Genomic DNA, 14,252 nt, shown 5'->3' with positions numbered 1-14,252 from the left:
TGTCTATAGTGGCCACTATACTAGAGCAAAAAACAGAATGCCTGTTTCATTCTATTTCTACTTTAAGATGTTTTTTCCCCAAGTGCAATATTTGTGTGTGGTCACAAGCGTTCTATTATAAAGGCCGTCATGGCTAACTAATATTAGTGTATTGTTTTTTTTTCTCTACAGCAAATGGCACTCAAGTCTAAAGTCTAGGCAGCAAATAACTTTGGATTGCTTTCTTTACATTTTTTTAGCTAGGTTAGGTTCACATTAAACACTTTTTTTATTGTACACACAGAGACTGATCATGTAGATCATATTATTTTGTTGTATATTTAGTTAAAACCTGCATTTCCCCCTAGCAGGGATTTTTTTTGCATGTTTCAGTGCATCCCTGCAATAAGGAACTAAAGTAAAACTGCAAATACGGCAAAGAAATTAACTTTATATCCTGAATACAAAGCGTTATGTTTAGAGCAAATCCAACAACAAATCACCACTCTTCATATTTTCAAGCATGGGGGTGGCTGCATCATGTTATGGGTATGCTTGTCATCGGCAAGGACTAGGGAGTTTTTTAGGATAAAAAGAAACGGAATTGTGCTGAGCACAGGAAAATCCTAGAGGGAACCTGGTTGTCTGCTTTCCAACCGACACTGGGTGACAAATTCACCTTTCAGCAGGACAATAACCTAAAACACAAGGCCAAATCTACACTGGAGTTGCTTACCAAGACAACATTGAATGTTCCTGAGTGGTCTAGTTACAGTTTTGACTTAAATCGTCTCGAAATTCTACAGCAAGACTTAAATGGCTTTCTAGCAATGATCAACAACCAACTTGACAGAGCTTGACAGAGCTTTTTTTTTTAATGAATGTGCAAATATTGTACAATTCAGGTGTGCAAAGCTCTTAGAGACTTACCCATAAAGACTCACAGCTGTAATTGCTGCCAAAGATGATTCTAACATGTATTGACTCGAGGGTGTGAATACTTATGTAAATTAGATTTTGTATTTAATTTTCAATTCATTAATGAAACATGTTTTCACTTTGTCGTTAGGGTGTTATTGTGTGTAGATGGGTTAGGAAAAAAATATTTAATACATTTTGAAATCAGGCTGTAACAAAACAAAATGTTTAAGTATTTGAAGACACTAACTTGCTTTCCTGTGGTCGTGGCCAAGATTTTTCACTTGGTACTGGCCCAGTGTGCCACTGGCAAATATACCTTAATGTCAAGCCCTGTACGGTGTAAAGCACTTCAATAGTAACCTTAAACTATTCCTATTCATCGACGTAGATACACAAATATTTTCCCTGGTGACTGAACTTCCTGCTTTGTGTGTTCCAGGAGTTGGGGCCTCGTCTGGCGGCCATGCTGAACTTTAACCTCCAGCAGCTATGCGGGCCCAAGTGCCGGGACCTGAAGGTGGAGAACCCAGAGAAGTACGGTTTTGAGCCCAAAAAGCTCCTAGACCAGCTTACTGACATTTACCTGCAACTTGACTGTGCCCGCTTCGCCAAGGCCATCGCCGACGACCAGGTAAACTGTAGTAGTTGCATACCTGAGTTTTCAAATAGAAAAGTCCCAAAACTTGAAACCCCACCCATCTGGCAACAATGTTAAGTATTTGAACCCATGTCTGAGTAGAAGTAGGCCCCAATACATTTTTGTATGGATGCTCTACTGTGTAACTTTGTATGTATATATGTATGACCAGAAAGATTTAACATTTATGACGAATACATTAATCTCATCTAAATTAAACCCTAAGCCTTGCTAAATAAAGAGCTGTATACATTAAAATAACTCAGCAGCTTGACTGTATATTGAGTGTACCCATAGCAGTGAATCAGGAAGTAAAAACAGTTCTACTGACTCAAATTTCTATGGTTACACACCTACACTCCCCTCCCAAAGTAAAGTATATATTTTTTTATTTGGTTCTATACTACAGCCACTCTCCCATAAAGCCCAGATTGGTGAAGGACTGTAGTCCTTCTGGCAGGTTCTCCTATCTCAGCCAATGAACTCTGTAATTCTGTCAGTGGTCATTGGGTTCTTAGTCAGCTTCCTGACCAAGGTCCTTCATGCCTGGTTGCTCAGTTTGGTCGGATGGCTAGCTCTAGGCAGAGTCTGGGTAGTTCCAATGATGGAAGTTTCCAAGAGCACAGTGGTCTCCAACACTCTAGAAATTGTTTTAGACCCTTCCCCAGATACAGTACAGTACCTAAGGAAAGTATTCAGACCCCTTCACTTTTTCCACATTTTGTTACGTTACAGCCTTATTCTAAAATGGATTAAATAAATAAAAACTCCTCAGTAATCTACACACAATACCCCATAATGACAGAGTTAAAAACAGGTTTTTAAAGTTTTTGCAAATTTATAAAAATAACAATTTGTAGTGTCGTAGCAAATGGGTGTGAATACTTACGTAAATTAGATTTATTTTAGGTGTGTTGTGTGTAAAACATTTAGAATTCAGGATGTAACACATAATGTGGTGTATGATCACCCGTTCACCTACTCTGCATCTCACAAAGACACGGCGGTTGGAACCAAAAACCTAAAATTTGGACTCATCAAATAAAAAGCCATATCTCAGACTGGCCAATAAAAATAAAAGATTAAGATGGACAAAAGAACACAGACACTGGACAGAGGAACTCCGCCTAGAAGGCCAGCATCCCGGAGTTGCCTCTTCACTGTTGACGTTGAGACTGGTGTTTTGCGGTACTATTAATGAAGCAGCCAGCTAAGGACTTGGGAGGCGTCTGTTTCTCAAACTAGACACACTAATGTACCTGTCCTCTTGCTCAGTTGTGCACCAGGGCCTCCCACTCCTCTTTCTATTCTGGTTAGAGCCAGTTTGCGCTGTTCTGTGAAGGGAGTAGTACACAGTTGTACGAGATCTTCAGGTTCTTGGCAATTTCTCACATGGAATAGCCTTAATTTCTCCGATCAAGAATAGACTGACGAGTTTCAGAAGAAAGGTCTTTGTTTCTGGCCATTTTGGAGCCTGTAATCGAACCCACAAATGCTGATGCTCCAGATACTCAACTAGTCTCAAGAAGGCCAGTTTTATTGCTTCTTTAATCAGCACAACAGTTTTCAGCTGTGCTAACATAATTGCAAAAGTATTTTCTAATGGTCAATTAGTCTTTTAAAATGATCAACTTGGATTAGCTAACACAACGTGCCATTGGAACACAGGAGTGATGGTTGCTGATAATGGGCCTCTGTACGCCTATGTAGATATTCCATTAAAAATCAGCCGTTTCCAGCTATAATAGTCAGTTACAACATTAACAATGTCCACACTGTATTTCTGATCAATTTGATGTTATTTTAATGGACAAAAGCCATTTTTTTTTCTTTCAAAAACAAGGACATTTCTAAGTGACCCCAAACTTTTGAACGGTAGTGTATTTCTGAACACATGGATAATGATGAGTGAGAAAGTTAGAGGCACAAAGATCATACCCCCCAAAAAATGCTAACCTCTCCCCTGTTATTGGTAATGGTGAGAGTTTAACGTGTTTTGTTGTAGCCTCTAAACGGCATCTGTCATTATTCGTGATTTTTTTTAAATCATGGTATTATCAGGATTCATTTGGAAGTGTTCAGAAATGTCTAATCTACTCACTTATTTTTTTTTAAATACTCCATTCACCATTGTTACTATTGGGCAATACATAACCCGAAACAAACCGCAAATGCATCCGAGTTTGTAGTCACAAGCAAGGAGTATGGGGCGAAATGCTAATCTTTTGACTAATACAGTAAGTGAATTTGTCCAAAGACTTCTTAGTCTGGGGGAGAACTGGATACATAAAGTGCTTTCATTTCTAAACATTAAAACACCCTGAAATTAAAGGTGACATTCTGTATTGTTGCCTCGAATGAAACATTTGATCTCAAATCCAAAATGCTGGAGTATAGAGCCAAATGTTAAAAAAACATTGCTTCACTGTCCAAGTACGTGGAGGGGAGTGTATGTCATTATACCAGGTTTGGGTAAAGTACTTAATTATGAAATTTGAGGCACATGGTTGTTAGCCACAATACAAAGCCTGGGGAAGAAATAGCAGTCCTAGTGACTGTGCTGTCAGTACAGACCATGCTGACATCTCAATTTAGTTATAATTTGGAAGAATGACACACTTACATCCTTAGGCCTCTCACGGAAAATTCCCCCGAAAGGCTGTTTGTTTGCTCCCCTTACCCCCCTTTCCAGGGATGTATGTATTCACTAGGAACCAAACAGGCCAAAGCGTGGAGGGATCTACTGTTGCAGAACATTTTGCTATGGTGTGTAGTAATAAATACTCCACAGGCTTACATGGTGTTCTTTCTCTCCCCTTTCCAGCGGTCATACAGCCGAGAGCTCTTTGAGGAAGTGATTTCCAAGATGAAGAAAGCCGGGATCAAGTCCACCATCACCATTGAAAAATTCAAGCTGCTATCGGATAAGGTGGAGGAGATAGTCGCCAGGAACTCTCAGTCCGAAATGGACTACAGTGACGCACCTGACGAGTTTAAAGGCAAGTGTTCAACTTTTCCAGTGTTCAAACTCGCAAGTGTTTAAATTCACTTTCTAGTGTTCAAACTGGCACGTTTTGGGACAAACATATATATTTTATTTATTGTGTTACTAATTGCCCCTGACCGCAGCAGCATGTTCATTTGGATGCAACGTCGCAGTAAGACTTAAATTACTAAGACTGGTCACAGTCCTCTATTCCACATTAGGCCTGCTACAGCACCGTGTCTGTTCTGTACCTTACATATCTGTCCGCAATGTTCTGAACATCCGTAGGATTTTTTCATGAGTCCAGGACTTCGGTCAAATGAGCTGAGTTTAAGTCAGTTTGATTGGGACATACAAGTAAAAGGAAGACCCTCTATCGTGGCAAAATACGGGACATTTTGTGAGTAATGAGGGTCACACAGACAGCTTAGACTGGGCTATCCTATACCTGTATTTGGGGAATTTCTCCCATTCTTCTCTGCAGAGCCTCTCAAGCTCTGTCAGGTTGGATGGGGAGTGTTGCTGCACAGCTATTTTCAGTTCTCTCCAGAGAGGATCGATCGGGATCAAGTCCGGGCTCTGGCTGGCCCACTCAAGGACATTCAGAGACATGTCCAGAAGCCCCTCCTGCGTTGTTTTGGCTCTGTGCTTAGGGTCGTCTTGAAAACATGCTCCAGAGCGCTCAGGACTTCATCAAGGATCTCTCTGTACTTTGCTCCATTCATCTTTCCCTCAATCCTGACCAGTCTCTCAGTCCCTGCTGCTGAAAAACATCCCCACAGCATGATGCTGCCACCACCGTGCTTCACCGTAGGGATGGTGCCAGGTTTCCTCCAGATGTGACGCTTGGCACTCAGGCCAATGAGTTCATTCTTGGTTTCATCAGACCAGAGAATCTTGTTTCTCATGGTCTGAAAGTCCTTTAGGTGCCATTTGGTAAACACCAAGCGGGCTGAGGAGTGGATTCTGCATGACCACTCTACCATAAAGGCCTAATTGGTAGAGTGCTGCAGAGATGGTTGTCTTTCTGGAAGGTTCTCCCATCTCAACAGAGGAACTCTGGAGCTCTGTCAGTGACCATTGGGTTTTTGGTCACCTCCATGACCGAATCATCAAATTTTATTTGTCACATGTGCTGAATACAACAGGTGTAGAGCTTACAGTGAAATGCTTGCTTACAAGTCCTTAACCAACCATACTTTAAGAAGTTAAGATTTTTTTGGTTAAGTGTTAAGTAAAAAAACAGAAAATAGAAAATAAAAGTTACAAATAATTAAACGGCAGCAGTAAAATAACAAGCGAGGCTATATACAGGTAGTACCGGTACAGAGTCAATGTGTGGGGGCACCGGTTAGTTGAGGTAACATGTACATGTAGGTAGAGTTAAAGTGAATATGCATAAATAATAAACAGAGTAGCAGCAGTGTAAAGGGGGTGGGGGGTGCAAGGGTGGATGGAGTCTTTGACGATTTTTAGGGCCTTCCTCTGACACCGCCTGATTATAGAAGTCCTGGATGGCAGGAAGCTTGGCCCCAGTAATGTACTGGGCCGTACCAAGGTCCTTCTCCCTGATTGTTCTGTTTGGCTGGGCGGCCAGCTCTAGGAGGAGTCTTGGTGGTTCCAAACTTCCATTTAAGAATGATGGAGGCCACTGTGTTCTAGGGGACCTTCAGTGCTGCATAAATGTTTTGGTACCCTTCCCCAGATATGTACCACGACACAATCCTGTCTCAGAGCTCTACTGACACTTCCGTCGACCTCATGGCTTGGTTTTTGCTCTGACATGCACTGTTAACTGTTAGACCTTTATATACATTTACATTTACATTTAAGTCATTTAGCAGACGCTCTTATCCAGAGCGACTTACAAAATGGTGCATTCACCTTATGATATCCAGTGGAACAACCACTTTACAATAGTGCATCTAAATATTTTAAGGGGGGGGGGGGCGTTAGAAGGATTACTTTATCCTATCCTAGGTATTCCTTAAGGAGGTGGGGTTTCAGGTGTCTCCGGAAGGTGGTGATTGACTCTGCTGTCCTGGCGTCGTGAGGGAGCTTGTTCCACCATTGGGGTGCCAGAGCAGCGAACAGTTTTGACTGGGCTGAGCAGGAACTGTGCTTCCTCAGAGGTAGGGGGGCCAGCAGGCCAGTGGTGGATGAACGCAGTGCCCTTGTTTGGGTGTAGGGCCTGATCAGAGCCTGAAGGTATGGAGGTGCCGTTCCCTTCACAGCTCCGTAGGCAATCACCATGGTCTTGTAGCGGATGCGAGCTTCAACTGGAAGCCAGTGGAGAGAGCGGAGGAGCGGGGTGACGTGAGAGAACTTGGGAAGGTTGAACACCAGACGGGCTGCGGCGTTCTGGATGAGTTGTAGGGGTTTAATGGCACAGGCAGGGAGCCCAGCCAACAGCGAGTTGCAGTAATCCAGACGGGAGATGACAAGTGCCTGGATTAGGACCTGCGCCGCTTCCTGTGTGAGGTAGGGTCGTACTCTGCGAATGTTGTAGAGCATGAACCTACAGGATCGGGTCACCGCCTTGATGTTAGTGGAGAACGACAGGGTGTTGTCCAGGATCACGCCAAGGTTCTTAGCACTCTGGGAGGAGGACACAAGGGAGTTGTCAACCGTGATGGCGAGATCATGGAACGGGCAGTCCTTCCCCGGGAGGAAGAGCAGCTCCGTCTTGCCGAGGTTCAGCTTGAGCTGGTGATCCGTCATCCACACTGATATGTCTGACAGACATGCAGAGATGCGATTCGCCGCCTGGTTATCAGAAGGGGGAAAGGAGAAGATTAATTGTGTGTCGTCTGCATAGCAATGATAGGAGAGACCATGTGAGGATATGACAGAGCCAAGTGACTTGGTGTATAGCGAGAATAGGAGAGGGCCTAGAACAGAGCCCTGGGGGACACCAGTGGTGAGAGCGCATGATGCGGAGACAGATTCTCGCCACGCCACCTGGTAGGAGCGACCTGTCAGGTAGGACGCAATCCAAGCGTGGGCCGCGCCGGAGATGCCCAACTCGGAGAGGGTGGAGAGGAGGATCTGATGGTTCACAGTATCAAAGGCAGCAGACAGGTCTAGAAGTATGAGAGCAGAGGAGAGAGAGTTAGCTTTAGCAGTGCGGAGAGCCTCCGTGACACAGAGAAGAGCAGTCTCAGTTGAATGCCCAGTCTTGAAACCTGACTGATTAGGATCAAGAAGGTCATTCTGAGAGAGATAGCAGGAGAGCTGGCCAAGGACGGCACGTTCAAGAGTTTTGGAGAGAAAAGAAAGAAGGGATACTGGTCTGTAGTTGTTGACATCGGAGGGATCGAGTGTAGGTTTTTTCAGAAGGGGTGCAACTCTCGCTCTCTTGAAGACGGAAGGGACGTAGCCAGCGGTCAAGGATGAGTTGATGAGCGAGGTGAGGAAGGGGAGAAGGTCTCCGGAAATGGTCTGGAGAAGAGAGGAGGGGATAGGGTCAAGTGGGCAGGTTGTTGGGCGGCCGGCCGTCACGACGCGAGATTTCATCTGGAGAGAGAGGGGAGAAAGAGGTCAAAGCACAGGGTAGGGCAGTGTGAGCAGGACCAGCGGTGTCGTTTGACTTAGCAAACGAGGATCGGATATCGTCAACCTTCTTTTCAAAATGGTTGACGAAGTCATCCGCAGAGAGGGAGGAGGAGGGGGAGGAGGATTCAGGAGTGAGGAGAAGGTAGCAAAGAGCTTCCTAGGGTTAGAGGCAGATGCTTGGAATTTAGAGTGGTAGAAAGTGGCTTTAGCAGCAGAGACAGAAGAGGAGAATGTAGAGAGGAGTGAGTGAAAGGATGCCAAGTCCGCAGGGAGGCGAGTTTTCCTCCATTTCCGCTCGGCTGCCCGGAGCCCTGTTCTGTGAGCTCGTAGTGAGTCGTCGAGCCACGGAGCAGGAGGGGAGGACCGAGCCGGCCTGGAGGATAGGGGACAGAGAAAATCAAAGGATGCAGAAAGGGAGGAGAGGAGGGTTGAGGAGGCAGAATCAGGAGATAGGTTGGAGAAGGTTTGAGCAGAGGGAAGAGATGATAGGATGGAAGAGGAGAGAGTAGCGGGAGAGAGAGAGCGAAGGTTGGGACGGCGCAATACCATCCGAGTAGGGGCAGAGTGAGAAGTGTTGGATGAGAGCAAGAGGGAAAAGGATACAAGGTAGTGGTCGGAGATTTGGAGGGGAGTTGCAATGAGATTAGTGGAAGAACAGCATCTAGTAAAGATGAGGTCAAGCGTATTGCCTGCCTTGTGAGTAGGGGGGGAAGGTGAGAGGGTGAGGTCAAAAGAGGAGAGGAGTGGAAAGAAGGAGGCAGAGAGGAATGAGTCAAAGGTAGACGTGGGGAGGTTAAAGTCACCCAGAACTGTGAGAGGTGAGCCATCCTCAGGAAAGGAACTTATCAAGGCGTCAAGCTCATTGATGAACTCTCCAAGGGAACCTGGAGGGCGATAAATGATAAGGATGTTAAGCTTGAAAGGGCTGGTAACTGTGACAGCATGGAATTCAAATGAGGAGATAGACAAATGGGTCAGGGGAGAAAGAGAGAATGTCCACTTGGGAGAGATGAGGATTCCAGTGCCACCACCCCGCTGGCTCGATGCTCTAGGGGTATGCGAGAACACGTGGGCAGACGAAGAGAGAGCAGTAGGAGTAGCAGTGTTATCTGTGGTAATCCATGTTTCCGTCAGCGCCAGGAAGTCTAGGGACTGGAGGGTAGCATAGGCTGAGATGAACTCAGCCTTGTTGGCTGCAGACCGGCAGTTCCAGAGGCTGCCGGAGACCTGGAACTCCACGTGGGTCGTGCGCGCTGGGACCACCAGGTTGGAGTGGCAGCGGCCACGCGGTGTGAAGCGTTTGTATGGCCTGTGCAGAGAGGAGAGAACAGGGATAGACAGACACATAGTTGACAAGCTACAGAAGTGTTGTTTCTTGTATTATTGTCTCCTGTGTCTTTAGAGAACTGTTTCACTTTGATATCCTTTTTCTTCTGTCCTGATTTTCTCTTTCTTTTCTTCTGTTAACTAGATATTCTTTGTTGTTCTTCGTTAGCTAGCTAGCTTCTTCCAAAAGAGTCCCTAGCAACTGGTAAACAATTCAGCTAGCTAAGATAACTACAATTTTATGAAAAATAGTTATTTTTCAAAAGCCTATCTTCTTTGTTTGTTGCTTGTTTTTTCTCCTATTCAGTCTTGCAGTTTTCTTTTGCTTTTTTCCGATGTACTTCACTCTAAAAACCATGTAAATTTCAATATTTGTAGGAGCTCATTTTTCAGCTGCTGCTGCTCAAATTGGAGTTCCGGAACACAGTAGACAGGTGTATGCCTTTCTAAATCATGTCCAATCAATTGTATATACCACAGGTGGACTCCAAGTTGTAGAAACATGATCTACGGAAACCGACTGCACCTGAGCTCAATTTCGAGTGTCATAGCACAGGGTCTGAATACTTATTTCTGTAAAAAAAGATGCAGTTCAGACATTTCTAAAAACCTGTTTTTGCTTTGTCATTATGGGGTATGATGTAAAAAATGTATTAATCCATTTTAAAATAAGGCTGTACAATAACAGAATGTGGAAAAAGGCAAGGGGTCTGAATACTGTCGGAATGCACTGTATATATGCTATGTGTAATGTGAATAACATTTACCATTAGATCATATAATAATTCAAGGAATATTACTCAGAAATATACTGTTCGTATCCATTTCAAAGTACTCCAATGTATTACCGGTACGTACCAGAAGTCTTCAATGTCAAACGGTATCTCAAAGTATAAAAAACACGATTGTGTAACGGAACGCTACACCAGGAGATTGGTTTACAATAGCTCCTTGAGTTTCCACCTGTCTTTTATTCTTCCCAGAGCGCCAAATCTCTATCTCCCATCGTCTAATTAATATCACTTTGTTTGGCCAAAACAATAAACAAAAGGGATTAAAAACACCACACGCATTCTTGAACCTCAATTATCTAAATTATAGGACAGTTTCATATGTCTTCATACCCCTGACGGTGTCCGTGCTCCCAGGGTTCTATGGGAACATCCCTCCGGTAAAAAAGCCATGGATAAGGTGTTTGACTTTTGTGATTGCGAACATATGGTCAGCCATCCAGACAATGCCATAAATCGTGATTGAGTCCTATCATAACGTTGGTCTCATTAATGTGACAACTGCTGTTTATCCAATAATTAACTATGTTTATAACTACGTGATTAAACTAATCAGGTAATTATTAACTCTGTAACCTGGGGCACCAGGGAAAAATTTGTTTTAATGAGTTTCCGTTTCCCATATTAACTCAGAGTATCAGAATATTGATTTTTACAGCAGTCGCTAATTAATTAATTTCCTCTACAGTCTCGTCCTGAACGTCGTATAGTTTGTAAATCTGCAAAATCCCGGCTCTCACTAAATCATTCTGTACCACACCAATTGAGTTCATTATTTATTTACTAACAAGCTAAATGATAATATAAGATACACACACATACAGTCTAGGTTATTAATTATGTAATACCCTTGTTTGAACTAGGTATTGAGTTTATTTGTTACAAAACCCATACCTACTAAGACATGAAGGGAAATACATATTTTATTTTATAAAAGAGTTGTTATAATTTTGTTAAAACTTAGTAAAGACTGAAGCTACCGTCTCGTCGTGGAGGTATTTGCCAGCCTTGAGGTTAGCCTGGTATCGTGTGACACCGGGAGATAATTGCTTGGGAAGCTTAACAAGTTCGTGTTCCCATGGGATATCGGTTACGGCTAAGGAGTACTGTCTGCATGGGTAGCTGTGCTTGCCTTGGACTTTGTGAGGAAACCTGCATGGAACTGCCATACTTCGCTGAGGGAATATCTACTAAGTAGTGAGTAATCACAACGTGAGGTGCTTCTGGATATTTTTGGGTGTCATTTTTTTGAGCTCCAACGCGCGCCAACAGTTTATTTAAGTAAACTTGAAATAATTTGGACACGGGTTGTGCACGACTCATTGGGGTTTGTTTTTATTTATTTTGATGTTGTGTCTGAAAATGTATTTGTTTGAAAATGTTTTAATACACATATGGAACGTTATGTATGTTGTCTTGGTGGAGTCATTGATTGTTTCAATTTAATTTAATGCATGGGATAGTTTATCCTGATTCAATAACAGAAACCTATAATCCTTTAATCTGAAGTTAATACCCTATTGTCATAACCCTAGATGGTTTACAATAGGGATTCTTATTGGAGATGTCCTTCTCACCTAACATCCCATGCTGTTGAGGCACTACATAAGTTAATATTGTGAGAGTCATATTCGAGCCTGGTGAGAGGGTTACAATTAGAACATAGTACAATGAACCAGGTCCCTAGCGAGCCAACACAATGACACGTGTTACACAAAATGGGCATTTAGAGAGAAAGAGTGCACGAGAGAAAAGCACACTTGGATACATTTGTAAACTACACTTGGTTTAGCCCTGACACCTTGCCCCGAACTGCCAACTTTCAGGTCAGAATATGTAATTACTTGTCGAAGGTCTCCGTTGGGGTATCTCTTGATGGACCGAGTTTCGCCTTCTCTGATGGCGGCACCTCTTTCGTTACCGGGTGTAAGTCTGCTTGTCCACACGATGTCAGTGTCCTTTCTCTTAGTGGTCTGTTTCCTCACCCTCGTTCTGTAAGAGGGGTCTTCATAGGACGGTCAGCCGTGTAGATGGTTCCAGCGTGGGAATGAAAGCAGTGTAGACGCACAATTCCTTGGAGAGAATAACCGGGTGGTCCTGCTTGAATTCACCTTAGATACAACTACTCAACCGTAGAATTGATTGAGGTTCCTGTGACTTCAACTTCGTGTTGCGTTTTCGGGTTGCGACAACTCGTAGACCTTGGCTGCAGCTCGTGGTCACCTCGTCTGCTTGTAAATTCTTAACTCACATGTTTTATACCCCCGGGTCACAAAGGGGCGTTTCCGTCTTATCTAGTTACGAGGCAAAGTCTCGATTTTACTCAGATCCTGTTTAGACAACTAACTTCTCATTTCATCTTTACCAAAAACATTATATTTGATCTGGAGACTTTCCACACAATGCACAGTATGCAAACATCGAGTACCTATTATGAAAACTCCAAGTTACGTTTTCGTTATAACGTCGTCATTTAACTTTTAATAACATAACAAAAACGACATTCATTTTCATATTCCATCTATCGTTGTTACCAACATTTTGGCTGATGGAATATATTGTCCCAAAGTCCATTTATTGCATGTTACCGCCCTGAGGTAGGTTCTCCATATGGCCCACTCACACATTCAACCCTCCATACTGAGAGGACAAAGGATTCGTCTGCTGCCTTAAGATTTACAATGGGCGTTAGGTGTCATAAACCCCCACCTCTGCGCAGTGAGAGATGTCTCTGTAGGACTGTGATCCATGGTAACATGACCTGAACAGGCCAGTCATGACAGTCCTAACGTGTAACATATAAAACCCTGTACTACAGTACAGCAACCTTTAATTTAAAGATAATTACCTTATCTTAATTAAGATTTATTTTTGCGTTTATATAGTCTGCTTTATTTTTAGCATAGACACTTGCATGAAAAAAGAATTGCAGAGAGCGTAATAACAATGTCTGAAGAGAGGAAAATATATGTTGATTTTATGAATTTAATTTTAATTGAAGATAAAATGTAATTTTTATCTTTGTTTTTGTCTGTGTATGTGTGTGTCCACAGACCCTCTGATGGACACATTAATGACTGACCCTGTGATACTGCCCTCTGGGAACATCATGGACCGAGCCATCATCCTCCGCCACCTTCTCAACTCCCCAACTGACCCATTTAACAGACAGCCTCTCAACGAAAGCATGCTGGAGTCACGTATGTACACACACAGCATGGTCTTCCAGTCAAGAGTTGATCATGAAAGAAGGGGAACAGCACACTAACTGCAATTGAAGTCTGTTTATTTTCCATTTTCTTTTAGGCAACATGTCCTACTAGCACACCTTATTAACTGTTAAGGTCCTCAGGGGTTTGTGGTCATGTTTTGCTGTGTTATTGTGTCTTTATTCACAGTCCCTGAACTGAAGGAGAGGATCCAGGCATGGATGAGAGAGAAGCAAGGCCAGGGACGTTTCCTCTAGTGACACCCCCAACTCCGGGGGTAAGGGATGTTATCGCCACGACTGAATTCAATGCCATCAAGAAAAAATAGAATAAAAGAAATGTGATTTTTCTCCCTTTATCCTTATTTTCTCAGATCGTCATCTGAAGGCCCTTGGCTCTAAAAATGAAACATAATAAAATTACGACTTTTAAAAGTTTTTTTTCTCATGACTGTGTGTGTGTATATATCTACATATGCATATATTTAACGGAGTGAATGCATATAACGCTGCAAGGATAAGCAGTTGTCACAGCCTACAGGTTTTAGCAGCAGAATGCAGTCAATCGCCTTATTCCTTGTTCATTTTTCCTGAGTTTTGTAAGCCTTTATGTATACTTGGTTAGGGAGGGTGATACATTTAGGATATCGGAATGGATATCCATTTTGGTTAAGTAGTAAAATTTTTACTGGACAAAAATATAAACGCAACAGTTCCAGTTCATAAAAAACATTTTTGTCTATCAATAATGACAAGCCACTGTTAGCAATTTATGTTATTCTTCAATAACAAACTCCAAAGCAAATCAGGGGGAGAAAAAAAGGTTTATTCAGAGAGGACAAATCAAAA

At 43.0% G+C, this 14,252-nt stretch overlaps 1 protein-coding gene across 7 annotated transcripts in view; it reads left to right on the top strand.

Moving 5' to 3' along the window:
• The window catches only part of LOC100380420 (ubiquitination factor E4B, UFD2 homolog (S. cerevisiae)), a 93,670-nt gene extending 79,829 nt beyond the window's left edge, over positions 1–13,841 (top strand). For 6 of the 7 annotated variants that reach the window (XM_014135593.2, XM_014135591.2, XM_014135590.2 and 3 more), the window contains 4 exons: positions 1,340–1,531; positions 4,362–4,536; positions 13,249–13,395; positions 13,594–13,841. In XM_014135593.2, coding sequence (XP_013991068.1) covers positions 1,340–1,531; positions 4,362–4,536; positions 13,249–13,395; positions 13,594–13,661 — 582 coding nt within the window. In that variant the 3' untranslated portion in view covers positions 13,662–13,841. The remainder of the gene's footprint in view (positions 1–1,339; positions 1,532–4,361; positions 4,537–13,248; positions 13,396–13,593) is intronic. The other variant, NM_001173704.1, reaches the window with a different exon arrangement.
• Positions 13,842–14,252: the final 411 nt, after the last annotated feature.

Source organism: Salmo salar, chromosome ssa13 (assembly GCF_905237065.1).
Source record: "Salmo salar chromosome ssa13, Ssal_v3.1, whole genome shotgun sequence".
Lineage (NCBI taxonomy): Eukaryota > Metazoa > Chordata > Actinopteri > Salmoniformes > Salmonidae > Salmo > Salmo salar.
This window is presented reverse-complemented; position numbering and strand designations above follow the sequence as displayed.